Genomic DNA, 25,744 nt, shown 5'->3' with positions numbered 1-25,744 from the left:
TTACTCAAATATTGAAGAACCTTATCTTTTAGAACCTAAATTTTAGAATTCCCATTGTTTTTTAAATATACCTTAAGTTTTTTTTTATTTTAATTTTTTATCCTATAAAATATATACAATGTTTGTTAACTTTCATTCAAATTAAACTTTTTCAACGGATTTTAGAAAAATGATTCAATGAAAATTGAATATCTATATGAATTGCCAAAGACAAGTAGTGCACTTCAGCTAATAACTGTTCCACTTTGCTGTTAGCCTCGATTATCAGGACTGGTATCGCTGACTTATCTACCAAATATAAAATCTATATATACAATATAAGTTTATTATACCGCTTGGAGATTGAAACCAGGTACTATTCTTACTTCCATTACTCGGGGTAATGTAAATAATCGTCAAATAAATTTAAAAAGTAAATACGTTTTATGCAAATAAATAGATTTTACCAAAAAATACCAGTCAAAACTGAAGCTGCCCATTGAAATAAACACGAAGCAGTAATCGTTTCTATTTATAATTCTTTCCATTCCAATTACGCATTATATTAATTGCAAAGATATAGAATTGGTGGTTCATTTAAATTATTTTTTCCCCTGTTAACTGTGATTATTTTCACACACTCACTGTAATGACGTTATAGTCACAAGATAGTATTGTAATATAAATTAAATTTATAAATACCCTAAAGGAAATTTTTATAGAGGTGTGACTTCTCGAGCTCTGGTCAGAATAATACGCATCTAATAGAAGGTAGCAGGCCCTAAAAATAGAACTTTACGATACGCCAGTCGGCATGTGTAGCCAAAGTCTATGGCCAAGGCAGTATAAATCCACAGATCGCAGCTTGGGCCTTATCTCGCGAAGAAGAGTGAGCACGGCTACCTGGATCGAATCAGCGGAGCTCCAAATGCTGGGTGCTGAGCCGGTGGTCATTAATCGCGCCATGTAGCCATGGACCGCAGCTCCACGAGTCCACAAATCAACAGTCACAGCCCCCGAGAGTTAACAGCGAGAGAGAGGGCTCTGTTAAGCGCAACATTGGTGTGTATCCGCCAGATACTTTTCCGTTTGCCGATTCAGTATTCAGTCTTTCATTGGTGCTCACCGGCTGCGCGTGCTAAGCTCTGAATAGGTCCAGAATTGTGTTGTTCAGATATTCAGTATTCAAACTCCGGGCAATCCGCTGCCGCTTTATAAACAAACAGTTAAACAAACCGCTCGAACGTCGCCGTGTGTGTGTGCTTTTCGCCCTCATTGTGCTCTCGTGCAAATGAAAATTTCATTGAGCAGAAAGTCGCAGCAGCAGAAAAGTGGAAAATCCTAAAGCGGCACCAGCCACAGCAAAAAGAAAATAATTTTTAAATCTCAATCTCGGCAAGTGAAATTTGAGTCGAGAACCAGACGCAGCAATTAAGCCAAATACAGACGAGTTAAGAAGAATCCATCGCTGGAAAACTGCCAAAAGTAAATTTTATTTGAGTTCTTAGAAATTATTTGTAATTATGATACGGGGAATTAAATGGGACCTCTATATAATTACAATTACAGTGTCTTATTTTAAATTTGTGAGAACTTGTATAGGAATTCGGTTTTAAAAGTATAGAATTGATGTCACAACTCAGAGTTAATATTATATAATGATATACAATGATTTAGTTTACATTAAATTTAAACAGCATGGAACATATAGGAATTGAACAAATTTCTAACTTTTTTCTAGTGTGAACAAAGGCTTTTTAAGTTCCACATCATCTTATGTAACATAAGTATTAAAATATTAAGAAAATACATTTTTTTTTAAGAACCTCGATAAATAACTCCCCCTTACAGACCATAAATATGTTGTCGATTAAGTCCATGGATTGATGTTCACCAATTTCGAGTACCAACATTTTCATGCATTTCTGTAATCACCCAATAATGCTGAACACAAAATGAAAATGCCTTTCTACACCCAGAACTTTCATCGCAGTCAAGAACCGGAAAATGGCGTTGGATTTGTCTGGTTTTTGTGTTTTTCCTCGAGCGTAGACCAGTCGATCGGTCGATTTGTTTCAGCTGGCCAGCGTCCAGGAGAAGCGTGCCCGTCACAGCCACCTGTCCAGTCCCAGGCAACGTCCCACTCCCAGTTTCGGGTTCCAGATCTGGTCCCATCCCCATTTCCATTTCCATGTCCAGTACCATTGCCACCAGAACCCGCAGACATTGCGGCACAGAAGCCGCCTTTGCCAGCAGAAAAACCTGCAGCCAAAGCGGCCAGTGTGCGTGTTGAGCTGCGGAATTTTATGCAGTGGTTTCTGCCTCGTTTACGTTTTTATTTTTATCTGCGCGAGTATTTCTCCCATTTTACAACTTCATATATGAAACTTTTTATTGGCAGCGAAGGGTGGCTGGTGGTCGCTGGACGGTTGCCGCTTTTGGCCACGCACCCAGCGGAACGTAACAAAAACGCAACTGCGCTTCACGCTTCCAATTCCCAAGTGGCAGTGGCTTACAGGGGGTTTTGGGAGGTAGAACACAGCCAGACGCGCTTGAATTCCGATTAGAATTCGAATTCGGATCGACCAGACGGAGATCTCGTGCTGGCCCGCAAATCAAACACAGAAGTTGGCAGTCTAGTGGCCAAATTAGCTGGCAAATATTAGCTTTAACAACGGCTTGGTACACAGAAAATATTTGAGAAAGGGAACCCAACCCGGCTTTTATTAACCCTTTATATCCTCAAACGACATTAAAATATCTATGATTTAGCTTAAATTACATGAAAGTTCTACAGATCAACCTTCTAAATTGGTACCTGTTATTGGAATCTTTTTAATATTTGTTGTTTTCATTAAAAATATATGTTCTTAGTTATCACATATGATATGACATATGATATGATTTGTATACAAATACTTAAAACGAAACCCTTTTGGAGATCAATTAGTTTTATATTCGTTTTTCTGTGTGTTTTCCACACTTTGCTGAATGAAAATCCTTTGTTCGTTGAAGGGGAAAACTTTCTTGGTCAGACAAGCTCTACTACAGAGTGCAAGAATGCAATTCAGTTTAATTGACTTTTTATCAATCGCAGACTCGCTTTTCCCCAGCCCACAGAAGTTTTATTATTGGATGCTGGTGCTACGAACATAGTGTATCGCAGCATGATGTGTGTCGGCAGCCGTAATTTCTTTTATGTTGTGTCTGCTGCGTTTTGTAACCTGGTTTTATTTGCAGTCATAACATTTTGCGGCCGCCTGTGTCTAATCACTGTGCACTGTGCAGTAAAAACAACACGCCACCCGATACAGATACAAGATACTTTCAGTATTGGACACACGACGCTTGATTCTGACATGCTTACATATTTTGCTTTTTTCTATTTTTTGCTTTTTCCGCCTCAATCGATATGTTTACAGGGTGCTCGAAAGCGTGTCAAAACTGCAGCTGAACGGTCGAAGATAAAGATAGAGATACAGTTAGCGATAGCGATGTTCAAATGTATCTTTAACTCATTACGCACGTTTTCGCGGGGGAATCTAGTGGGTGCCATTGTCTGGCCGACTTGAGACATCATTCCCTCCCTCTGCAGAGGGCAAAAAATCAATTTTGAGGCACAAGCCCCGACTGTTTGTTTATTTACCGACGAGCTCAGCTGGCAGATTGGCGATTAGCGCTTTGTCTTGCAGCCAAGGTCTCCTCAAGAAGTTTCCACATCGCGGGTATAGATATGTAGATCACGAGATGAACTTGAACCGGCAAATGCTGAGTTAAATGCCAAAAGACCATAATTTATAGACGAAACTAAACATTAAACCACTGAACATTTGCGAACATCCTGGGACGACGTTTAAAAATAACCCAAAGAATAACAAACAACGTTTCTACATGGCAAAGTCAAATTCAACGGAAAAATTATATCTCAAAGAGCAAACGTAACGTCTCAAATGTTTTTTTTCTCGCGATTTCGTCAAAAAGATTAATAAGCAATTTTTCGTCGTGTTACCTTTTGTTTTTTGTTTCTATTCGGAGGCATAATGTTATCTGCAGATACACCAAATTATATCTCGCAACGGAAATGTATTAAAACCACATTCAAAAATTAAACGTAACGGAAGGCCCGTATGTGTAGCAGGCGAAAAAACAGTGATATACCACCGATAGATCATTTTTGGCAAAGCCATTTGAATGCCAATCACATACTGGGTGTGTCCAACTGAATGAACTGCATCTCGGACCATTTGGGTGATTTATGGCTAATGCAGAAATGATGATAAATGAGTATGGGCATTTGAATGGGCTTATAAGCCATTAAACAATAACCGTTTCATTTAACCATTTAAAGCGGAACAATAAATAAATATTAGTATGTTCACTTTATATTAATAATGCTTTTAATTAGAAGTTATTGTTCTGAATCGCAGGCGCACATTAAATAAATGAATTGAATTCATTTGAAATCATTAATTACTTGTAAAATGGTTTCCAGTTAAAGCAAGTCAGATTCTATGAAACTATACAAAACAAAACAGAATTACTTGAGTGCACACAGACTTCGGAGATGAAGATATACATCGAGGAATCGTGGAATCATTGAACTCTAACCCACTGCGGACAGCTGACAATCGGCGGGCTGACATGGCGTATGTGTAATGTGATTGTAGCTATAGAACTGCACTTATAGACACAACTATATGACCCTATATACAATACAAACAGGCACGGCTGTATGTGCGTGGTTTATTGATAGAGGGAGTCCATTGTGCCAGTGCTCGCAGCTCGTTGCATCTTTTATGATTTACACTGTATGCGCAAACCATTATTACTGTTTTTTAATCATAAACACAATGAGTAATGAAAGAATTATAAATAAACAATGACAAATAAAATATTAATATTTAAAGAAATGCAACAAAAAGAAGGAATAAAATGTTTTAAAGAAAAAATCTATAATTCAACAACGTCATTTACGAAAAAAGGTATATGATACATCTGTCTATTAATAATCATAAAGTGTATTATTAATTATAAGTTAGTAAAGTTTTGGAAATATGAAAACTTTTTATTTCAACTATTTAATCTTTATAAAGCAGTAAGTGCAAAAATGGTATTCTAAGCATTTTGAGGTCCCCTTTATCTTTAATGTGTTATATGGAGCTTCCATATATAACATTTTTATACACATCGTATTTCTCATTTGTGATACAAGCAATGAAAATAGTTTTTGGCAGTGCAGCTGACTAACACTATGTGGACTCATTTGCTGACGATTTTATGACTTTGGCAGAGCCCGAGAACTTCATGCATATATGGTATACCATTCGTGGATCCATTACCACCGTTACATGTGTAACGCGAGGGCAATCATAAATATATAAATGTACAATGAACTTGACTGGTTGTTGGGGGTGGAGAAAGAGGGTATGTGCGCGCACTTTGCGTGTGATTTCCGTGATTTTACCCCAACCCCTCCCTCGGTTTCTACTGCTCGATTTATCACTTATGTGCCTTGCTTATTTATAGACATTTCAGTATTGACAAGCAGTCAGACGTAAATGTGCTGGTACACATATTTGTTGATTGCTCTTTTGGTCCCGCTTTCAGTGCACCTCCCCAACCCCGTGGAAAAACCACCTATCCAACCACCTAGCGAACCTCATCCATACCTCTTGTGACTTTGAAATGCGTGCGATGTGCTTACATTATCGATTTCCCAGATTTCTGGCTGGTATGTGATAACCGAACTGGAGTTCCCTCCATAGGGAACTTGAACTAGGGCGTGGGCCGAAGGGGGTTTCTTCTATGAAAAACAGCCCCTTTGAAAGCGCAGCTATGAGTAAACATTTGCGTGATTACCCAATAAACATCAACAGGAAATATAGAGATAACAACTGGATTTCCCAAGAATTTATCTAAACTTTTGTCTGGATAACGGATGCGTTTTTGTGGGCTCTCAGTACTAAGAAGCAATTAATGAACCTATTTAATTTTCTGTTTTGCTTCTGTTTTCAAACAATTAGTATAATTCTTAATATTTGAAAATGGGGAATTTCTTATTAGCTGTTTAGAAATCCTCCTTTTTTTTAAAATATAAGTAGAAATACAATGAGTCTTTTTCTAAAAATATTAGTATTGCACCATCTCTTTTAGAGATCCCAAATATTTCCACAATATTTATTTTTGGTCTCCTTTGCGAAATATCGGTCAATCCGTTGTACCCAATGAGAAATGACATCTATTTATAAATGGCAAAACTTTTATTCCACTTGCGACCATCACTCACCGAGATTTCTCACACCTAGTCGAACATTTTCTCGGAGTCCGTGACGCAATTTCGCAGTGAGCCAAGAACTACAAAAACATTGCGTAAACAATAAATTAGCCAGCAAATACGATGCTTGGAAAAACAGTTTAGCCCATTGTATTTTATTTGATTTTTTCCGCCTCGAAAACCATGTCAAGTAGACCGCCCTAGAGGAGTTTAGCTTAGTCGGGCTTAGAATACCGAGAAGTCGCGACGAAGTGCGCAAACATTTGCCAAAGGTAATTTATGCAGGAAAACTTTTTGCCCGGCCAAATAATGCTGTGTATCATATTTCCATGACAACTCGCTTTTGGCAACTGCCCAGTAAGCAGTCGGAACATGAGTACGAGATGGCCAACGGCCATCTCCAGGCCGCAAGTCGCCCCTTTGGGGTCAACAACCTCGGACTTGGCTACTCGGCCACTGCCCACCTAATGGCCACTTGACTACTGCCCAACTGCCCGCGAATATCGTAGGTGTTTTCACTTGTAATTATTTATCCATAAGGTTGCCACTCAAAGCTACTTTTTGGTCATTTTTCGCTTTGTACGGCCTGTAACCTCGTTTCGATTTGTCTGAAAAGGGGCTGACCAAAATGGATAAACAATAAGCCAAATTAACTTTTCAACATTACAAAAAAAAAGGGAAACAAAAAATGTTTCTGTTTACCTTCTCCCGAAAATGAGTCACCGCATACCTCTCGAACCAAATGATTGCTCAATCTGGGAACCCGAGAGCTCCCAACTTGTCCAGACTTTTTTGCGACTTAGCAATTTCTGTATACGCCTTTCAATCGTTGAAACTTTTAAGCCTTTATTTTTAATTGAAGTGTTATTTGAGCATTAGATTCATTGGACTTGTAGAATAAAATATTTGAAGTTCAATTAAAATTTAAACAACCACTTAATACGGTTCATTAAATAAGTTTCCAGTAATTAAGCAGGTCAACATTTAATTTTGTTCTTTTAAAGCTGCCGCAACATGATTCCTTCTATTTCAGCTAATTAATTTGAGGTACCAGAGCCAACTTTATTCCTTTCTTCTATCTGAATGTATCAAAAAAAGCTGCTGATTAATTTGTGTGTTAGTTAATTTCTTAGCTTTTGTGTGCAAAACAGGCGCTTGGCTTTTAGACTTCCCCAGCCATATATTCTTGACAAATTAACGAGCGATCAATGTCCGAAAAACGTTGTGGAACTATAAAAAGATGGACGTGTGTCTTGGGGGGAGGGAGCCCATCAATCAGAAGCTAGGTGCTAGATTGTCAGAAATAACCAGAAAGTTAATGTATTAATTAGATGGTCTGTTCGAATCAAATGTGCATTTGCCTGAATCATCGGCAGCTGCGGGTTATCAAGATTGTTTATGCAACGCCTCCGATTATTTAAATGAGGCAGCAATTCATATAATAATTTATTGTGGACGCATTCGAGGCTTTGTCTGGCTGATAAGCCCACCGTTGTGTAACGTGATTAATAAACAGTATACTTACAATATAAATTAATAGCGGCCCAGCAAATCTGATAGCAGGAACTGAGGCCCTGCGATCAATGAGTTTTGGGCCTAAGTCTCTTTCTTTTCAAAGATTCCATAAACGGGTTATAAGTTGTTTTGGGGTCCCAATTTTCTGAATTCTTCTTTGGATTTTTTTGGGGATTTCACGGCCCGCGAATCATAAAGCATTTGCATAAACAAACGCTGCCTCTTTGTACGTTTTATTTTGTAGGCTTTTTAACATAAAAGCGTCACATTTCACTTTTCCCCCTGTGCATGTGGAAACTTCGACTTGAATGAACTTTTCAGAAACATTCAAAAGTTGATCTCATGGTTCCCAAAAGTTTCTTCTTATATAGGTTAATGCCATGCTTAGCCTGGGTTCGAGCTGACGAACTTGATATTTCGGTTTCGGTCTCCCTTATCAAATTTATTCTCTCTCTTTTCTACAAATGTAAATTAGGCTTGGACCAAAAAGAAATCAAAATCATTAGCCCAGATTTAGAATATCTCTATATCTACACGTAATTCACATAAAAGTCTGAAAATTGAGATAAATATTATATTAGACATTGCCGAAACGTTTTATTTTTTTGGCCATCGTTCAAATGGGCATTTTGTTTTTTAGAGCACTTTAAAGTGCTGGGGCAAAGTGTTTTATAGAGCGGCTGCCATATAAGTGGATATGAACACAACATAAATGTATAATTAATCTATAATTACCTTGAAATTAACATGAACTTTCTGCAGTCTCCGTTTGGCGCCTGTCCAAAAACGATATTTCCCAAATGGGAGACCAAATCGGCAGACTGTTTAAATGTTTCTGAGGCAATTGCGACACATTCGATTTGCATTTATCCATAAATGCTCGGTGGAATAATCAAGGGGTAGGGGGATATTTAAAATTCAATTTGGATGTGAAGCTTATGAAGGTGAACAAATTGGCCTTTTGTCTTGCTCTGGTTCTGACTCCGACTTTGATTTTATTTTTTCGTTTTATGGCTCATCAAATTTACGTTTATTAATAGAACTTTTGTTAAACGAAATCTAATTAGCCGGCTCTAATGGATATATAATTCCAGTCTCGAAATTGAGTTCAACGAATAAATTTTTACTGTCCAAAGTTGGGAATCGAAATCGTATTTTGCTGATAGAATATGACTGCAGGATTTCACAACATGTCCACGACTTTAGACATGTATCAAATATTTATGGTTGACATTTCAGTTCTGTGCAAGTGAAGAGCGGCAAGCCAAATGTCAATTTACATTTTTAATTAGTCTGGTGATGGATGAGAGCTTTTCACCCGGATCGAAGTCATTTGAAATGCATGAAACTATTCCGAAAATTGCAATCGCATGCAGCCTATTCATCTAATGGTTCTTTCTGACCAGTAGCTCTAATTTCCTTTCAAGGGTAAAAAAGAATTAAGTTGAGCTGGTAGCCTGCAATTTTGATACACCATGTGTTATATGATTCCTACACGGAAAAAAATAAAAAAACAGAAGCTTTATATTTGGAAATATTGAAATGTATTTATTATTTTGTGTCAGAATAATAGCTTTTTTTACATTCAAAGTAAATTTTTTATATTATTTTACATATTTTAAAATCCAAATTGAGATGTATAGATGATAAACCCTATTACAATTTTATCTTTCTCTGCACCAATTCCGGAAGTTTCTGCAACACTGCACTACAGGGGCGTGGGCAGAAGGGGTGCTCGATACAATTTTATTCGCAGTTACCGCCGACTTTGTTGCTGCCGCTGGGCCAGCTGTTGCTGTTGCACATGCAACATGTTGCATGTTGTTGCCGCATTGCCGTAGGCATTTCACCATAATATTTATGCAAAGTTTCACGTTAGATGTGGCAAGGCATAATAATAAAGGTATAACATGCCTTTGGCTGCCAAACGCCCCCTTTACAACATCATTGCCCTTCGTAATCTACGGTCAAATAGTTTTTGCTCTCGTTTCTGCATGTTGTCTTTGGGAAAATCTGGGAAAATTCCTTAGATAAGTTTCTTGGTAGCCAACATAATTTATTAGATCCCACAATTACCGTTGACTCAGCAATACAATCACAAAGGCAAACGTTGAGAAATGTTTCCCACTTTTTTACGTCTCTCGTTTTAATTAACCCTGTACTTAGATAATAGACAAAAAATGTTATACAAAAATACAATTCAATGATATTATGCCAAAATTCAGTGCAAGTAATGAATATAATTTTTTCCAACTTTGTGTTATGAATGTAAAAACGGAAACTTCACAGCCCCCTGATGAATATTTAAACAATACAATTGAAATAAAATAGGCAAGGCAATATTGTTTATAGTTTTATGATCTCATTACTTGAAGAATTAACATGGTTTATAGAATAGGAAAGTACTTTTAACTACGAGTAGCGGTTATAACATTAAAAAACCCCTTCAAATAAAAGATCGCGGTTATTCCCATGGGGTATTCTTAGATTCTAAGATGGTAATTTCATCCTCTGCTTCACACGTTTTTCCCCGGGCGGCTGTCTTTCTAAATGGTATCATGTCGCCAGCCCATCAGCAAGCCCGTAGGAGTGTTCCCTCCTACTCCAGTTGTAGGCCAAACGGATCCACACAATTAACTTCGTTTAGGGTAATTTCCGGGCCAAAGCTCTATGAAATAGAACTCGGTGCCCCGGAGGGCAGAGATCTACTCCGTTCATATTACAAACCCGAACAAATCTCGGGATTTCGCTTCTTTCGCTACCCGAGAAAGCAAAAAAGTGACAAGTTAAACGTCGGTTTCATAATTGCGCATGGCTCTTGAGTAAATCTGGTATCAGATTTCGCACGGGCTGGAAAATTCAGTTGTGTGAAAAAAGCGGGGTCGGGCATTGTTTATGTATTTTTAGCGGCGAATGCGGAAAACTCTTTGTATAAGTAATGCAGTTGTTGCTGCTCCGTTTGCCACATGGCCCACGATTTCGAAATACCTTACAAAAAAAACAGAAAACAACGAAAACTATTTCAATACTCGACTGTGAGTATTTGCAATTCAATTTCGTTTTAGTGCAGGCCCAAAGAATGAGAGTGAAACGAGTTTGTTAACTTTTTTTTGGGGGAAATTGGAAATTTCAAGGTTCGGATTTCGCCGTTTGCACAGCCCAGTGTTTTTTGGGGATGGTTTGTGTTTCTGGATCAAGGATACCAAGTTGCGTCGGCTGGTGGTGGGGTGGACAGGTGTTAACGGGCCTTTCCTGGTGCCAGGCACGACGGCCCCTGTTGCCATTGGCACTCGGGTGGGGCTAACCTCTGTCTTACCCCTCTTCATTGCTGGGAAAATGCCGAAAACATGTCACATGGATTCAGTGTGTTTATAAATAATACGAAAAGTCAATATTGCCCGTTCAATATGTCATAAGAAATGTCAAATTGGTATTTCAAAGTGACTGAGTCGCTTAAATTGAGTTTATATACGATTGTCTATTACTGCATAATAAATAGATTTGAAGACTGTTGAGAGATATGGGTTTAAAATCATGTTAAATTTATTGAAAACCGTTATATTATACATAAATAATTGATTATACCATTTTAGTAACCCTATTTCTATTATTTAGTATTTTAATACTATAACCCTTTTTAAAAATGTTTTGAAATTGTTGTATTTAAACAAGAGCTGGTAGCCAAACTGGTTTCGTTTACTTTTAATTAAACTCGGCGTGCCCTTTCAATGATATCTATCAAACAGAGTTCCCCCCAAAAGTTGACCTTTGCTGTGGTTTCAGTTACTTATGTGCCCCCATATCTCTTTATGTCAAATCCGATTTCCAGCTACTGGATGGGCCAAAGTGAAATGTCAGAAATCAGAGTCATACGTTACACATTAATTAAATTAGCTGTTATATATATACCTTATATATATATGTATGTGGTGTAGCGCAGAGATACAGATAGGACAAAGCTGAGTGACACGTGAGCAATTATTCCTGTTCGGTGTTCGGCTTGCATGTCGTCGTTATTTGTGGACATAGAAAAGGTCCACTAACGAATAAATGGGTAGATAAAGGAATGTATGATTCAGACCTCTGGGTATGCTGGGCAGAGAAGTTGGGTGAGTCACGGACGGAGTTGGGAAGTTCGAAGTGCCTCTGGGCCTAGTAAAAACGGGTCTTGAAGCTGGGCTTACGGCCCCAAGAGAAATGGGTGTGACGCACATTTGGAAAGCTCAGCCTTGGCAACTGCCGTACAAAGTTACATGCGATTAATTTTTATTTAATTACAAGTCACTTGAGTCTTATATTGCCAACTGTTTTCCTCAATTGCAGCCACCACGCCAATTAATTAAAGGCGTTCCGCAAATTAAAGTTCAATCAACGAAGCTTGTACCGCTAAATCGATCGCCGAAGATGCAGTGCGGCCTGGAGCAGATGAACGACTGTGAGCGGTCGCCGAACCGGACGAACCTCCGGGTCAACTTCAACGAGAAGGGGGCGGAGGTCAAGGAGCGGCGGGAGAAGTTCCTCACGGCCAAGTACGGGTCACACCAGATGAGCCTCATCCGCAAGCGACTGGCCGTCGAGATGTGGCTCTACGACGAGCTCCAGAAGCTGTTCGATCCCCCAGTAAGTAAACCTAAATCTACATGGTATATAATAAAGTTCAACTGATCCGAAGAGATCTCTTCTGGAGATTACCAGATCTATACGAGCGTTAAAAATATGTGGGTTCTGCTATGAACGATGTATATTATTGAAACGTAGCAATAAAATAATATATATTTTGACTGATTACCTTAATTTGAACCTACAGAATGAGGCCATCGATGTGGACATTGACGAGATACTAGATATGGACACGGATGACATAAGAAGATCTCATCTTATTGTGAGTACTTATTTTTCCACAGTGATATTACACGATCCTAATAACCTTTATCCCGCTTTCACAGAGATTACTGTCAGTCTGCAAACGCCCGCAATCAGACATATCGAAGTTCATTGGCGATCTGTTGGATCGTGCAAAAACCCTGTAAATCGTCAGCCCCTCACTCGAAAAAATCATCCAGCAGACCTACACTTATAATATGCAGATAAACAATAAATACCTAGATCATTAAGTTTAGCTTGGAACACAAAGAACAAAGAATTCAGTTTGCAAGTCTTTAACTCTTTTGATTCGAACACTTTGTTGACTTTTCCCATGTACCGTAGTTGTTAGTTTGTATCTTTGCGCCTATTAATTTGAAGTTAAACCTAATTTAAGCTACCCTTAAAAATGATTAAACTGATGAAGATCATTAGCCCTAAGCTTACGGTGTAATACCGAAAAAACATAATATTTCATCAATTTTGTGATGATATTTTTTAAATAAAACACAAACATGATTTGGCCGAAAACCAAAAGCAAATGTTTGGCTACATTTGAATGGAAGACCATCGTAAAGGAACCCCCATGTGTAGTTAAAGAAATATGATTAGTTTCAATCTTGATGGGAATTTACTTCCCCCATGACACTCCGGTTGTTTTGCAAAACTAGTTTATTTGCATGTGTGTGCTTCATTTAACCACTTACCAGTATGTACCCCCGAATATCATGTATCTACGTAGCCGAGAGCTGCAATTTATTAAATGAAATTTTTTGTAAGTTAAGTGTGCGATCACCAAGTCAAAGATGAAAGCTCAGGTTCACTGCCAAAACGTGGAGGAAGAAGATCTTGTATGCGCAGTTGGCAAGTACAAACGGAAACGGAAGACATAGCACAGTAAAGCCTGGCAAAACGGAATTTTACCACACATCCCACACACTTTGTTCTCTGAGGGTGACCGAAAACGAGAATCCGAATGATCTATTGAACCGCGTTTTCAAGAGAATAATATCACATCCCATAAATGGTACAGCATTTTAGAAAACCAAGACTACACAATATAGTTGTAAATAAAATGTTAACGAATCCTCTACAGCTCGATACCCAAAAACTTTGTAAATACCCTCGGAAAAGCATAAACACTTCTTCACTCCACGAAGTCTACACCTCTTTGTAGTAGTATCTAAACAATTTCTAGCAATCGAAACATAACGTAAAAGTATTTTAAAATTGCTCAATATAGGCGGGGAGGAGAGATACGCAATTAAGATTCCGTTTCAGCACACTTAGACGCTCCTAATATACCCCAACTTCTCTCTATCTGATCTAAAAAGTATTAGTAACTTTTCAAAAATGCTATTTGCATACTAGTAACAACCAATTAATCATCGCATTATTCCATTTCAACATTCAAAAACGCATAAAACGATTATTTAAGCAAGTTTAGCAATAAAGCCTTTATACTTAATCATGCACATAACTCTCATTTAAAAATAAGTCAGAAAAGCACACACAAAAACACGCGCTAAAAAGGTGCAGAGAGCTGTAATGAAAAGCTAATAGAAATATTTATAAAACGCAAACAAAAAGTTTACAATAAAAAAGTAATTGCTTTAGACAACACTTTTGGCGTTTTATTGATCCTTTCTTATGACCGAATATGCATTGCTTTTATTAGTTTTTTAACAGTGGATTTATCGTTGGTGGTTTTCTAAAAGGGCTCCTGTTTAAAAATCTCTAAAGATTTAACCTTTTTGGGACATACTTTTTCAAGATGTGGCAGACTGATTGTAACAGGTCATTCACCTTTTTAACTAAACATTTTCGAAATTAAAAGATTGCGCCACTTAACGGAAAGCTATCGATGACTAAGGAATCGCTTACAGTCGATAAATTATCATACAGTGCTGCCAGATGTATGCACCTCTACCAAGCTGGCAGCACTGAAACAGCTGTTCCTAAAAGTTGTAAACAATTTCCAGTAAAAATGGAAATGAAGGACTATTACACCTGGACCTACCCGGATATACCCGAAAATGTGGCGTAAGAAAAACCAAAACTGCTGTGAGCATCTCATCCACGATTTCCATTAGCCAGGAACTGCGGAAGCTGAATTGTTCATTGGTTGTGGTCGGAATCGTGGGCAGGTCAAATTGCGACCAGGCCAACAAGATGCAGGCCTTTGGCATGGAGCCTCCGATAGAGCACACGGCCAGGGATGGCCAGGTGCAGTGCTACTACAAGCCGGGAACCAACAGCCTGCTGCTCCATTTCGAGACCACCTACGACGAGGCGATCCTGGGTCAGGTGATAGATGCCTGCATGGAGAACCCCGACATTCCCTTTGACTTCGACAGCTTCTACGAGAGGATGCGCTCCCGTTTTGTACGCATGATGCTCCTTGCCCTGCATGTCTGCCACATTGTGGTGTACGTAGAAACTGGACAGACCTTTGATCCGACGCTGGTCACCGTGTTCCAGTTGCTCAAGTTCGCCCGGGAGCAGCATCTGATGCAGTTCCTGCCTCAAATGCTGAGGGAGACCCCCGCAGCCAGGATGGGCGAAAAGGCACGGCTGTGTGCCCCCAGGATTCTGTTTCTTTTCGACAACTTCCCCCGGGACGAGCCAAAGACGCGCGAATGCGTTTCTGCCTACGAGTTCCAGACGGAGGACTGCATCTATGAGCTGCTCCGCCACCATAACATAGTGACAAACAGCAGCAACAGTTCGCTAGTGGCGCTGCCTAACAACAAGCAATTCGTCTTTTTCAACGCCCACGAAGAGTTGCATCCAGACAAGTTGTTAAAGGCTATCGAATGCCTCAACCTAGCGATGTACAAGCCCGATGCCAAGGAGGAGGAGGAAGACCTGGAAATCCTTGAACTGGCTCCCTTCGAGGGCTTTGTCAAGCCCTTCGGCGCTCCACTTGATGAGAAGGAGTTGGAGAAGCAGCAGTACAAAAAGGACCACACGGTGTGGCACTTTCTGCAGCGACACGTTCAGGACGCTTTGTTGGGTTGCTTCGATGAGGGCTCCTTCAAGCAACTGCCCCATTTGGGGCAGTTCCACCTGCTTAATATCCAGGAGTGGCACGACTGGATGGACACGCTGTATAAGTTGCTCGTGGAGAACGCCAAGAATCCGAATCAAGAGACCAGCAACGAAGATTACGTAGGTGAAAAATGTTTTTGATTGCGCAGAGTTAATATTGGATTTGTTATTACAGAGACTCTTCCTGCAGAGTTTCGACGAGAGCTTGAACTATGAAAAAAAGTAAGTTGATATATGTATATATTGCTTAAGGGTCTCTAAAACCACTCTTTCTGCAGGTTTTGGGCTCACCTGTGCGAGCTGGGCCTAAAGAAGGGCATATCAGCTTACAAGAGCGCTGCACCCGCGAACTATGGCAGTTCCACCCACAAGCAGCTCCTGGCAGATGCCACCGTTGCCTTCGAGGAGGAGGGTCGCGGTCCACAGGCAAAGGCGGCTCTGGCCAAGCTGGCAGCCGTGTGCCAGAAGCACTGGCAGGATGGGCGGCAACAGTGCGAGCAGCTTAGCCTGCGCTCCCACCCCTGCACCCTGCCCAAAAACGTGCCGCACGACAAGCACAACAGCGGGGTGATCCACATATCCAGTTGCAACTGCGGCCGTACACAGGGCCGCAGAGAAGATCCGTTTAACCTGCGGCAAGCGAATTACGAGTTCTACGAGCACATAGCCCAAATGTGCAACCTGTGTGTTAAGGTGAAGCAGTACCAGTTTCCTATTTTCGAGCCTTCTGTTAGTGATTACCGGGCGGCGGCCTTTGAGGCAGCTTTTCCCCTGCTGCACACAGGAAAAAGTGGTCCGCCGCAAGACGAAGAGGGCGCAGAGGGCCTGGAGGACGAGGAGGAAGGTCAAGAGCAACAGCAGCCGGCGGAAGAGCAGCCGCAAAACTCCCCCAGCAACGGCTGCTCTCAGCCTCTTTCTCCCACCTTTGGATCCGACCTCAACATGTCTATAGCTGGATTTGGGGCCTCACTAAACGAGTCGGAGGCCAGCTCCGAGCAGTTGACGCATTCCGAGGCGAATTCGACGAGCAGTGACACTTCTAGCGCCGATACGGAAAACGAACTCGTGGTTCAAATTCAAGAGCCTGTGAAGAAGGAGAGCCGTATAGACGCCGGTCCTCCCGATAACTATTCCACCTCCACAACGGAGTATTTGCCGGGATTGGTGCACACGGTCAGTGACTTTGGCCTTCTGCCGCTCTTCCCAAGCTGGTCGCTGGCCTGCGTGGGTCCCAGCTCCATCTACAGTCACAACACCGGGCTGCAGGAGCACTTCCAAAGCGGCTTCTTGTCCGGCGCCAATTTCCTGTTGCCCTGGGATGTCCAATTGCGGCTGGTCCATGCCCCCAAGCAGCAGCAGCACCACTCCCACCACCAGCAGCAGCATCCCGGAAAGAAGCAACAGCGCTGGAAGAAGCAGGGCGATAGGCTTTCCCTCAAAATCTTCGTGGGAATGGAGTACGAGTGCTCGCGAGGCCATCGGTTCATGATGTGCGCCCCGGATCGAGTGTTACGCGGCGGAGCGGACATCGAGCGGGACACCTGTAGCAAGGTGGTACACAACAACATGCCGCTGTACTATCCCTGCCCGTGCCGATCCCAGACAAACTACCTGGCCCAGCTGATGCGCATCCATGTGGTGACGCCAAAGGCGCCGGTCAACATCATTGTGGATCCCAAGGTGTGCGTAGGCAAGGGAAAATACACCTTCACCCTGGGCAGCATTATTCCACCACGTCTGTCGCAGAGCGCCTATTGGATCATCCGGCTGCCCTTCGTCTACCAGGGCGACGATGTGTTGATCGCTCCGCCGGATAAGCTGGAACCGGATGATCCGCTGGCCGGCGGTTACCTGCTGCCCGGGATGTTTGGCGTAGCAGAGACGGATCCCACGCTGGAGCTGAATGAACCTGGACGGATGGGGGTGTCCGCCGCGGGAAATTTCACTAGAATTTAAAAGCTTTTGTTAGATCAAATCTACACAAATAAAAACAGAGACAGTTAAATGCATAAAACTATTCACCTTTTCGCTGGTAGCAACTTTATATTACATTTTAAAGTATACTAGTTGTACATTAGAAAATATTTATTTATATTCATAGTTCTACGTTCATACCGCCACTTTCTAATACTTTACCTATTAAAAAGTTGAGAACTAATATTCTCCCGCAGTCTCCCAGCAAAAGTCTCGATTTTTCAATATAACGATTAATGTAATCTCTTCAGGCGATTTTGGGAAATACGCGATGTGGAATAATTGGAATCATTATTTTAATTCCAACTTATGGGTAAGGGAATATACTTTGGGATGTAAAATGAGCAGCACAAAGTATAGCTTAACACTAACAAAATGAATATCTTTATAAGATAATGTGCAAATACAATACGTCTCTTTTTTGGACAATCTTTAGTCGTGTGGGCTTTATGTGATATGAGAGTCAAAACTGGAATTTCGCTTTGGTTGCACAAAATGTGGAACGAGTTGTACTAGGAATGATGCCAAAATCTGTTCTGAACTTATGATTAGGTGGTTCCATTGTAGATGTACATTTTTAAGTAAAATATTTCATTGATCTTTCATGGGCCAGGACTTAAAAATACTTTTACCATGCAGAACTTTATAATCTCTGATAAAACTAAATGATAACGTAACACAACGAGTATAAATTGTGACTTTTTGGAACATTTCCGCGATAAAACGTTTTAGGTTTCTGTTAAAAAATAATTTTCGTAAACAGCCCACGACTATTTCGCTTACCAAACAAAAACGGGTGTAAAAAAAGTAAGGCCGGATAAACTAAAAGTTCTCTAAAGTTGGGTATAGTGGTGACCCAAAACTATTTAAGAACTGCCGTGCCTTTTCAGTGTAAATATGAATTGCTTTCATAAACTATGGCCAATCCTATTACTTAAATCTACATGAGCGCGTCGGTGTATACCTCCTCCTCGTTCACGACAAAGTCGCCAAACACCTCCTCTTGGCAGCCGACGTCCATGTCGGCAAAATCCTCGTAGTACATGTCAGAGTCTAGTAGCATCTGCTCCTCCTGCAGATCGAGAATTGGATAACTCGGATTAATGAGCGGTTCCTCTGCTTCCTGCACCTCTGTCACCCCCACTGGAGTCTCCCCTCGCTCATCCTCCTCCTCATCCGGTGGTTCCTCTGCTTCATCGGGTTCTTCCTCGTCCTCGCCGGTGGAATCCATGGCTGGCACCTTGGGTTGCTGTGGAAGCAGTATTTGCTGCTGTTGCTGCTGCTGGTTCATCTGTTGCAAGACGGACTGGACTCGCTGCATATAGGCTTCCTGCTCCTCTATGGTGCACTTGCCCTCTGGATGGGCTGATCCCGGTGCAGTGTTCATTGCCGACTGCTTCATCGTGTCCAGGAGCGCTGCATGCTGAACATGGACATGATTCGCCAGGGCAGTGGCATCCGCGTGCAGGGATCCGCAGACGATGCAGACCAGCGTCTCGTGCGGCTGCTTGGTGACCAACAGCCCTGGTGAGGACGAAGCGGAGGCGGCAGCAGCCACCTGGTGCGCCTGAATGTGCTTGTTGAGGTACGCCTGCTGGCTGTAGGACTTTCCGCAGATGGGACACGGGTAGGGCTTCTCGCCAGCATGGATCTTCATGTGGACACTCAGGCTCGAGGCCTGGGTGAAGCACTTGTCGCAGAGCTTGCACTGGAATGGCTTCTCGCCGGTGTGAATGCGCATGTGGATGTTAAGGCTGCCCGACTGCGTGAAGGAGCGATCGCACAGAGAGCAGGTGAACGGCTTCTCGCCCATGTGGTTCTTCATGTGCTGCACCAGCTCCGAGCTGGCGCGGAAGGCCTCGCGGCAGATGGCGCACTGGTACACCAGCTCCTGCGTGTGCATCCGCATGTGCTCGTCGAGCAGCGCCTCTGCCTTAAACTCCCGCTCGCACTCTGGACAGATGAACGTCTCCGTGGGCGCGGAGTGCGTCTTCTGGTGCAGCAGCAGCGAGCTGTAGTTGATGAATCCCTTGTCGCACTCCAGGCACTGATGCGGTTTGCGCACAGAATGGGAGCGCATGTGCACCATCAGACTGCTGGATTGCGTGAATGCCTTTGGGCAGAGCTCACACTTGTACGGCTTCTCGCCGCTATGAATCCGGATGTGCGTGTTCAGGCTGCCGATGTGCGTGAAGGTCTTCTGGCAGATGGAGCACTGGAACGGCTTGTTGGTAATGTGTGAGCGCACGTGCTTGGACAGATCGCCGGCGTTGGGGAAGCTAGCCTCGCAGTGGGTGCACTGGAAACACTTCTGGTTGCCATTTAACGCCGGATCCATCACGGGGACGTTGAAGTTGGTTCGTCTTCCCCGCCGCCGCTTGATGGGCGCCGGGTCCAGGGAGAATCCCATTGGTGGAGTGGGTAAGGGTGGTGCCAGCTGTTGTTGCAGGGGGGTAAAGCTCACGGTCGGTTGCAGCATGAAGATCGAGGTCGACTCCCGGGGATCCGCCACCTGGAGCTGAAACTCGTTATAGCCCGGTCCGGCCACCAAACCGCGCATGGGCTGCATGGATTCCTGGCTCTGCTGGGTGTTCGAGTTGCTAGAAGTTGGCACCGAGCTGCTGGACGAACTGGAGTTGCTGGAACTCGAGCTGGAGCTGCTGTCATCGTCGTCGTCGTCCGAGGAGGATGAGCTGTCGGAGCCCGAGGAATCGCTGCCGCCCGAGGAGTCGCTGCCATCCTCCGCCAGCTCACAAACGGGCTCAAAGATCCAGCTGTAGTCTTCGCCCTCGTCGCCCGGACTCTCCTGCTCCGTCTGCCCGTTGGTCGGCTCATTGGGGTGCAGGGTGTTCATGTGCTGGTAGAGCAGCGCTGGGTGGACGAAGAACTCCGAGCAGCACATGCAGTGGAAGGTGAGATCCGGCGGCTGCGGCTGCGGGGGATTGGGTGCCGGCTGGAGGGGATTGGGAGCCTGCTGCAGAATGTGGGCAGGATGTGCTGGATGCAGGATCGGGGTGATCGTCAGGGGCAGGTGGTGGTAGCTCTGCTTCAGCTGCACGGCCATCTTGCCAAAAGGCTATTAAAAGAGGCAAAGAGTGTATAAGCATTTTCTCTATAATAGGAAGCGAAAAATCAATGCCGTACCTTGGGTGAGATTGGATTCGAAGAGGGCTTATTCTGGGTTAATATGGGTTGCGTAGATTACTATTATATCACTGGTGTGTTGCTCAGGTTCCGTGCTTTTGTGTTTCTCTCAGGGCTCTTGGCTTTTTTCCATTCCGTTCCATTTTATGCGCGTCCAAACAAAAAGTTGTTTCCTGTCCTTAGGCTTGTTTTTGTTGTTGCTCTTGTTTTTGAATTTAGCAGCTCAGTTCCGCTGGTCGGCGGGTCTAGCCCTCGATTTGTGGCCAACTAAAAGGGACTGCCAGGAGCTGCGCATCAAGCGAAAGCAGCGCATCGCCAAATCGCAAATCGCCAAATCGCAATTACAAGCGTCCTCGCAATGGTTACAACAAATAAAAGAAAAATGTTTTATGTTGGGCGGTCTGCGCACGATCAAGCGACAGCATATCGTCATTCACAAGTGTCGTGCACTTCGTCTGCATGACGGAAAAGACCGCGCTTATTCGATTCAAATTAGAAGTCTTCATCACGAATGGTTTTGTTATTTTATTTTACATTTTTCTCCCCACCATGTAAACATGTACTATTCCATTTTTTATTGCTCGTTACTGTTTAAATTTATTAATATGGTTAGGGACAACGAATAAAATCTCTAAGATTTTGTACAGGTGATACTTACATGTTATAGAGTTGACTTGACTTCTATGTAAAATAAGGAGACTATTCTGGATTTCAGCAATTCAAGGTAAATTAAATATTTGAAAATAGAGTATTTATCAAAAGCCAAGAACTCAGATCGGCACCTGTCGCTTTGGTACTACAGGTGCCAGGTCTTGCCAAAAAGGACATAAACTAGAGGGCGGTCAATTCCTTAAAAAAGACCATAGCAATATTTTTTCAAGATGAGATCAATTGTTGTGTTCCCAGCTGTTGGAAGACTCCATTGGCCTTCAACAACAAACATTTTCTCATAACAAGAGTTCAAATGCATTTCCTTCTAAAAAAAAATACCGAGTGAGCGAGAGGCAATTACGTGGCTAACGCTTTTCGTCGGGTCTGTTTTTCAGCGCGGTACATACTCAGATAAACTAAGGAAATACCGTAAAAAATACCAGATTTAGCGAGTGAATTTCAATGAACTCCGCTAGCCACGGCCCAAAGAATAAGTAATTTAATATTTGGCGGTGTTCGTGCAAAAGCGGTATGGAAACTAAAAATTAAAAATGGGAGGAAAACCCCAAAAACACCTGAAGGAGGTCAGTGCAGATAAAAAAGGACACATAATCCAAGCTGTTGCCCATTATTGTGGGACTTCCCGACAGGAAGAAATACCACAACAGGGCATATACGCAGAATATTTGAAGTGCTGGAGGAGATCCACTAGAGAATTTCAGTGGGAAGGAACATGCCGAGTGGGATTTCGCTCCCTACATGGACACCCAGCCGGGCGTGTTCTCGCAAAGAACGAAAGTTCTGGCCAAAAGAATTTGGTTACGTTGTACTAATAGAAGAATCTTTTTAGCAGAACCCCCAGAACGATCTCCGACGAGCTCTCTATTGGGGAACCACAGGACTCCAACTACACCAGCTACTAGGCAGCTAAAGCGGAAATGGAGGAAGCGCTGGCTTCAATAGGGAGGAGGAAAAAAGGATGGCCGCTAAGGGACAGCTGGAGAAGCTGTTACCAGCCATTGCCAGGATGAACAGTCCCGTTCCCAATCCGGCTCCCACTTCCTCAAGGTCCAATATGCCTATTGGGCATATGCCGTGGGCCGAGATGGAAGCTTCATACTACTAATTTACATACTTAAATAAAAACATTCGTTGAACACTCCATTTTTTATATTTATATATATTTATTTATATATATTTATTTATATATATTTATTTATTTATATTTTTAAATTGATTTGTTTTCCGTTTAACAACAAACGCAGCTGCTTGACAGTAAGACCATGCTACATGCATTGCGGATGAACTTCAAAAACTTCGGTCACACTAAAAAGAATACGATTTTTCGACTAGTGAAACTCTTAGCCATGGTACAATTATACAAGGTAGTCCCGTCGGCTGCCTAATCGTTCGGCTTTCAGTTCGTTAACGTGCTTCAGCGATATTGCTATCCTTTTCACCTGCACGTATTGCGAGTATCGTTAACGGACTAAATTTTGCCGACGGGACTACCTTGTATAGTTTTACCACGCTCTTAGCCGAGGCCAAGGTTTTAAACCTAGTACTCAGTTCGGCTAAGAGTTTTCACCTCCAAGATACACACTGAGCCAAACTGATCTGTCCGACGTACTATCGAACCTGGGTCCTAGATTCTTAATCGGAGGCGACTTCAACGCAAAACATACCTGGTGGGGATCACGAACCGTCAACCCGAAAGGAAGAACACTTCTTGGATGCATCAGGGCATTGGGTTGCACCGTCTATTCAACTGGAGAGCCTACCTACTGGCCCACCGACCCAACCAAAATTCCGGACCTCTTGGATTTTGCATTTAGCAGAGGAATTGACCCCACAAAAATATCTACGGTTGCATGCCATGATCTTACATCGGATCATAGTATGGTCAAGATATTGTATAGCAACTCCTATCTGAGGAATCCAACTGCAGTCAAGCTCATCAGGCGGAATACAAATATCCCGATATTTAAATCTTGGCTAAAAAATCATGTAGACCCCCAGCCAGAACTAGAAACTCCAGTAGACGAGGCGGTGGAGTACCTCACCAGACAGGTTCATTTGGCAGTAAGCATCGCAACTCCAGAGATTGAAACCACACGAACGGTGCACACCAGAGGCCTCAGAGACAACTATCTCTGGTCAACCGAACTGGCATCAATGGTAAGCGAAAAACGGCGATTGAGGAGGGTCTGGCAGCTGAGTAGAAGCCGGTCGGACAAAACCATCTACAACAGGGCATGTAAAGACCTTAGCAGGATGCTCCTAGATCTAAAAAGCAAGTCCTTAGAAGCGTACCTCGCGGACTTTGAACCCTGAAGCGCAGACCACAAACTTTGGAACGCAACTAAGTATTTGAAGAGACCCACACGGAGGATAGCTCCGGTAAGATCATTGACTGGAGCTTGGTGTCGTTCAAACCAAGAAAAGGCAAATGCCTTTGCCGAACACTTAAGGAGTAGTTTTCAGCCATTCGACCTGTGCGACCCTGAAGAGCTTCAAGAGACACTTCATTTCCTGGATGTGGCCTGTCCCATGGACTTGCCCATTCCAGAAATCGACTGCGAGAAAATAAAGGACTTAACATCACTCAAACCAACAAAGGCTCCCGGGTATGATCGTCTAGATGCCGCTGCTCTGAAGTTAATGCCGCCAAACTGCATTGAAAATCTGAAATCTATCATGAACCAAAGCCTGAGACTCGGCCATTTCCCATCGCAATGGAAATGTGCAGAAATCAATGTAACTTTTGTTAACTAACACTCAAATTTTTATCAAAAAATTTAATTTATTGCACCTCGGGCAGACGTAAATAAAAAGTATCAAATCAAAAAAAAAAAAAAAAAATATTCGAAAAATCTTATTCTTTGTAGTGTGGCAGAAATTTTCAAAGTTCACCCGCAATGCATGTGGCATGGCCTTACTCAACCAGCTGGGCTTGTTAACAAAGGGATAACAAATCATTTGGATCAATTTAAAAAAAAACAGTCTGCTAGTAAACAAAGAAATTCAAATAAAGGGAACTTTCAACGAATGTTTTTATTTTTGTAATTTAGTCATAGTTTAATGCATCCTTCTCGTCCCACGAATGCTTCGTCATCTGCCCCGCGCCATCTGCAGTCCAGGTACGAATCCCAATAGGCATATTGGACCTTGAGGAAGTGGGAGCCGGATTTGGAATGGGGTTGTTCCTTTTTTCCTCCACACTGTAGAAGCCAGCGCGTTCTCCATCTCCGATTTAGCTGCCAAGTAGCTGGTAGTGGTGGTGCAGTGTGGTTCCCCAATGGCGACCTAGTCGGAGATCGTATTAATGGTAATTCTGCTAAAAGGATACCTCTATAAGCAAAACGTAACCAAATTCTTGTGGCCAGAACTTTCTATCCTTGCGAGGACATTCCCAGCAGAATGTCCTTGTAGGGAGCCAAGACCCACTGGAACTATCTAGTGGATCTCCTCCAGCTTTTCATCTATTCTGCGAATTTGTCCAGTTGTGTTATTGGTTCCTGTCCGTGAAGTCCCACAATAATGGACAACAGCTTATATTATACGTCCTTTTTCATATGCATTGACATCCTGCATGCGTATTTGGGGTTTTCATACACTCAAAAAAAAAATCACCATAAATATTAGAAAATCGCCCGTGATTTCAAAACGCCATTGAATTAAGAAATATTTTCTTGATTATAGAAAAAATGTCTACAATTTGAGGAATTCGCCATAATTTTTTTTTTTGTAATGAAGAAGAGGAAGAGTTGCATTTTTTTCTTTAACTAATGGCGAATTTTTCTTGATTTTTTTTCTTGAAATAATGGTAAATTCTTACTTAAATTTAGGAAAGAAATACCCATATTTTAAGAGAATGTGACTTTTTTTTATACATTTTTATGGTGGTCTAGCTGGTAAAGACGTCCGGTCAATAAACAATCGAACAAAAGTACCAGGTTCGAGCCCACGCCACGGTAAGTGTACCCTTTGTTTATTCATTTTTCTTTTTTTTTAATTTATGTAATTTTTATTCCTATTAGTTTCACTTTTCTATTTACCAAATTGTTTAAACGGTTGTTAAAAAGGTTTAGATTAGAATAAACGTTATTGGTATGCGTAACGCTGGACCAAAAACACCTTAGCCCTCTTTAGTCATCGTATGACAAGAAGCACGCGTGGCGAACTGGTTAAGACGTCTGGCTATGGTGTGAGCAGTTGCGGGTTCGAGTTCACGCCGGGGTTGTCTGAGGTAAGGATTTTTCCAGTTGTTTTATTTATTTATATGTTTATAAA

At 42.2% G+C, this 25,744-nt stretch overlaps 3 protein-coding genes across 4 annotated transcripts; 2 read left to right on the top strand and 1 right to left on the bottom strand.

The window, feature by feature from the left end:
• Window positions 1–1,084: 1,084 nt before the first annotated feature.
• LOC108021315 (protein phosphatase 1 regulatory subunit 14B) lies at window positions 1,085–13,208 on the top strand. 2 transcript variants are annotated; one of them, XM_070998434.1, is made up of 4 exons: window positions 1,085–1,464; window positions 12,132–12,388; window positions 12,576–12,650; window positions 12,715–13,208. In XM_070998434.1, the coding sequence occupies exons 2-4, from the start codon at window positions 12,173–12,175 to the stop codon at window positions 12,796–12,798; spliced, it is 375 nt and encodes a 124-aa protein (XP_070854535.1). In that variant the 5' UTR covers window positions 1,085–1,464; window positions 12,132–12,172; the 3' UTR covers window positions 12,799–13,208. The 2 variants fall into 2 exon arrangements, with proteins under 2 accessions (XP_070854535.1, XP_065720490.1); XM_065864418.2 differs by having other exon boundaries at window positions 1,087–1,464; window positions 12,092–12,388.
• Window positions 13,209–14,547: 1,339 nt separating this feature from the next.
• On the top strand, window positions 14,548–17,696 carry LOC108020885 (nonsense-mediated mRNA decay factor SMG8). The gene is made up of 4 exons (XM_017089288.4): window positions 14,548–14,674; window positions 14,725–15,802; window positions 15,858–15,904; window positions 15,961–17,696. Exons 1-4 carry the CDS (start codon window positions 14,550–14,552, stop codon window positions 17,636–17,638), a joined length of 2,928 nt encoding a protein of 975 aa, XP_016944777.3. The 5' UTR covers window positions 14,548–14,549; the 3' UTR covers window positions 17,639–17,696.
• Window positions 17,697–17,873: 177 nt separating this feature from the next.
• LOC108020886 (uncharacterized) lies at window positions 17,874–21,195 on the bottom strand. The gene is made up of 2 exons (XM_017089289.4): window positions 20,801–21,195; window positions 17,874–20,732 (listed from the first exon to the last, which is right to left on the bottom strand). Exon 2 carries the CDS (start codon window positions 20,718–20,720, stop codon window positions 18,597–18,599), a length of 2,124 nt encoding a protein of 707 aa, XP_016944778.3. The 5' UTR covers window positions 20,721–20,732; window positions 20,801–21,195; the 3' UTR covers window positions 17,874–18,596.
• Between the last annotated feature and the right edge of the window lie 4,549 nt (window positions 21,196–25,744).

The sequence above is a fragment of the Drosophila suzukii genome, chromosome 2L (assembly GCF_043229965.1).
Source record: "Drosophila suzukii chromosome 2L, CBGP_Dsuzu_IsoJpt1.0, whole genome shotgun sequence".
NCBI lineage: Eukaryota > Metazoa > Arthropoda > Insecta > Diptera > Drosophilidae > Drosophila > Drosophila suzukii.
Note: the sequence above shows the minus strand (reverse complement) of the source record. Positions and strands in the feature narration are given on the sequence as shown.